This window comes from Engraulis encrasicolus, chromosome 21 (assembly GCF_034702125.1).
Source record: "Engraulis encrasicolus isolate BLACKSEA-1 chromosome 21, IST_EnEncr_1.0, whole genome shotgun sequence".
Classification (NCBI taxonomy): Eukaryota; Metazoa; Chordata; class Actinopteri; order Clupeiformes; family Engraulidae; genus Engraulis; species Engraulis encrasicolus.
This window is the reverse complement of record NC_085877.1, coordinates 6,250,209-6,252,708: the sequence shown is the minus strand read 5'-3', so window position 1 is coordinate 6,252,708 and position 2,500 is coordinate 6,250,209. Positions and strand designations below refer to the sequence as shown.

Genomic DNA, 2,500 nt, shown 5'->3' with positions numbered 1-2,500 from the left:
TTATATATTTTACAGAATGTCTTGTGCATACTGATGACATGATAATGAAATATCTGAAATCATCCTCAATCATCCTTCATGCAATAAGTAAATCAAACATGACTGATCTATGATCGACTCGCAAGGCTCTTCCGACCTATAGGCTCGTATGCAAGAGCAATAGGGACGTGTGGGGAAGTTAGGGAGGGAGACAAGGGAGGTCCTGTCTTGTGCTTATATTATTCCTGCCTGTTGTTTTAGTCTTAGCGCCGGGGTCAGTATAGGGCCCTGGCACACGCCGGCCCCTTGTGGGGGCTTTATCCAGCCCAGGAATGCAGGATTAGCTAAACCCAACATCCATGTCTCGCATCTCCCCATCCGACTCACTTACACACTATAATGTGCCCCAAATCGCTAAGCCGGCACCCGTAAAACTACACTCCAGCATCATATAGATACAGGGGAGATAAGGTAGCGAGGGGGTTAGCCTAAGCCCCCCGGTCCCGTCCCAAAAACAGTTCGAGCCATTGTTTTTCCTCCCACCTGTGTATGGAATATAGGCTGTAATGGTTACCTCGCCCGATGGCAGCCAGGGGGGGGGGGTGCATGGACACCACTCCCCCTGAAACAGAGGGCCGAGGAGTAGGCAGGCAGGCAGGCAGGCAGGCAGGCAGGCAGGCAGGCAGGCAGGCAGGCAGGCAGGCAGGCAGGCAGGCAGGCAGGCAGGCAGGCAGGCAGGCAGGCAGGCAGGCAGGCAGGCAGGCAGGCAGGCAGGCAGGCAGGCAGGCAGGCAGGCAGGCAGGCAGGCAGGCATGGGGTAAAGGAATGGAATGACTGTGAAGGCGGGCAGGGCCATGCAGGCAGGGGGCCCGAGACAAGCCGTCATTGTGAGGCCCCAGTGCAGGGTAACTAATTACCGGTCATTAGGGGGCTTGTGTGAGGGCTTCCAGACCGGGGGGATTAGCCACTCTCATTAAGACCCATTGACCCCCTCAATGGGACAGGTGTGTTGAAGGCGAAACTGAAGCCCCCGGGGCCTCAGAGAGAGACAGAGGGAGAGAGAAAGAGAGAGAGAGAGAGAGAGGGAGAGAGAGACAGAGACAGAGGGCGGAGGGGAGAGATCTTATAGTCTTATAGGGTGGGTGAGTGGTAAAGGGGCTACAGCAGACATAGACGCCGTTTATATTGCACTCATGACAATGGCTATGGGGTGGGAGGGGCGGGGGGAGGCTGCAGGCCATGGAGGCTGAGGGGTAATCAGAGGAGGGAGAACTTTAAGAATAAAGCCCCCCACACCCCCCACCTCCCCTCCCTAACCTGACACACCTGATCATGATCAGATGCAGCAGCAGTCTATAAGCCCCTCGTAATGGGGGCTGGACCAATCACGCTTGGGGGACAGTAGTCTGGTCTGATATCCCTAAGGCCTCTCTGTCTCTGTGCCTACTTGTAATTGATCTAAATCTGGATGGCGGCTGTATCCATGATGTGTATTGACATCGGATGGAGTGGTGAGACAGACGTGCATACTTGAATTTGATATGAATCTGAATGCCGGCTGGCTGGCGGCTGGTATATATGACGTGTATTGGCTCAGATGAGATAGGCCGACAGGACAGGTCGTGATGTGCGAGAAGGCGGTCTTAGTCAAGTGGACGGTCGGCCGCAGCCCGCCGCCGCATCCCACCACCGAGTCAAACTGGCCAGGCATGAACAAACCCGCAGTGACAAATCCTTTCACAACCAAACGCATGGCTCCCTAAGAGGCTTATGTCATCTGGCATCGAAAAGCCCTTTTTCACTGTTAGACGGCAAGTTTTACAGTAACGCTCCGCTCCGTAGTCATCGCGGAAAAAAATAGAGGAACGTGTGAGACTGGTTTGGTGACAGCAGAGTAGCGCCCAACTATAGGGAACAACTCGATATCTCAGAGGAGGTGAATGTGACACATTATTCACTCCATGTGCTCAGACGGGAAAGGGAAAGGCGATTTGAACTGCAGTTTTGGAGTCACCCGATCTTCGAGTCACCCATCTATTATAAGTATATATAATGTATATCATTTATGTACTGTAGATAAAATGTATATAAAACCCTTTTTATTGTGTGTGTGTGTGTGTGTGTGTGTGTGTGTGTGTGTGTGTGTGTGTGTGTGTGTGTGTGTGTGTGTGTGTGTGTGTGTGTGTGTGTGTGTGTGTGTGTGTGTGTGTGTGTGTGTGTTCCCCTGGTCTCTTTACCTTCCTCCTCTTGCGGTGGATGTCCCCGATGGAGTTGGCCAGGCTGTTGGGGCCCAGCAGGGCGCTGGTGCTCTGGGGCCAGTCCACGCTCACCAGGCTGTGCTCCCCCATCAGCACCTTGCGCACGTTGTCCGCCCCCGTCACCCGGATCAGGGGCCGGCCCAGCAGGTGGGTCTTGAAGACGTTGCCGTACTTCTGCCGCCTTGAGGCGTGGAAGCCCGCACCCTGAGGTGATAGAGGGACACGAGGTGGGGAGGGTGGAGGGGTGGAGGGAGAGAGAGGAA

At 54.4% G+C, this 2,500-nt stretch overlaps 1 protein-coding gene across 1 annotated transcript in view; it reads right to left on the bottom strand.

Moving 5' to 3' along the window:
* LOC134437811 (cytochrome P450 26B1) overlaps nt 1–2,500 on the bottom strand; it is a 30,247-nt gene that overhangs the window by 12,245 nt on the left and 15,502 nt on the right. The window contains exon 2 of the mRNA XM_063187354.1: nt 2,217–2,441. Coding sequence (XP_063043424.1) covers nt 2,217–2,441 — 225 coding nt within the window. The remainder of the gene's footprint in view (nt 1–2,216; nt 2,442–2,500) is intronic.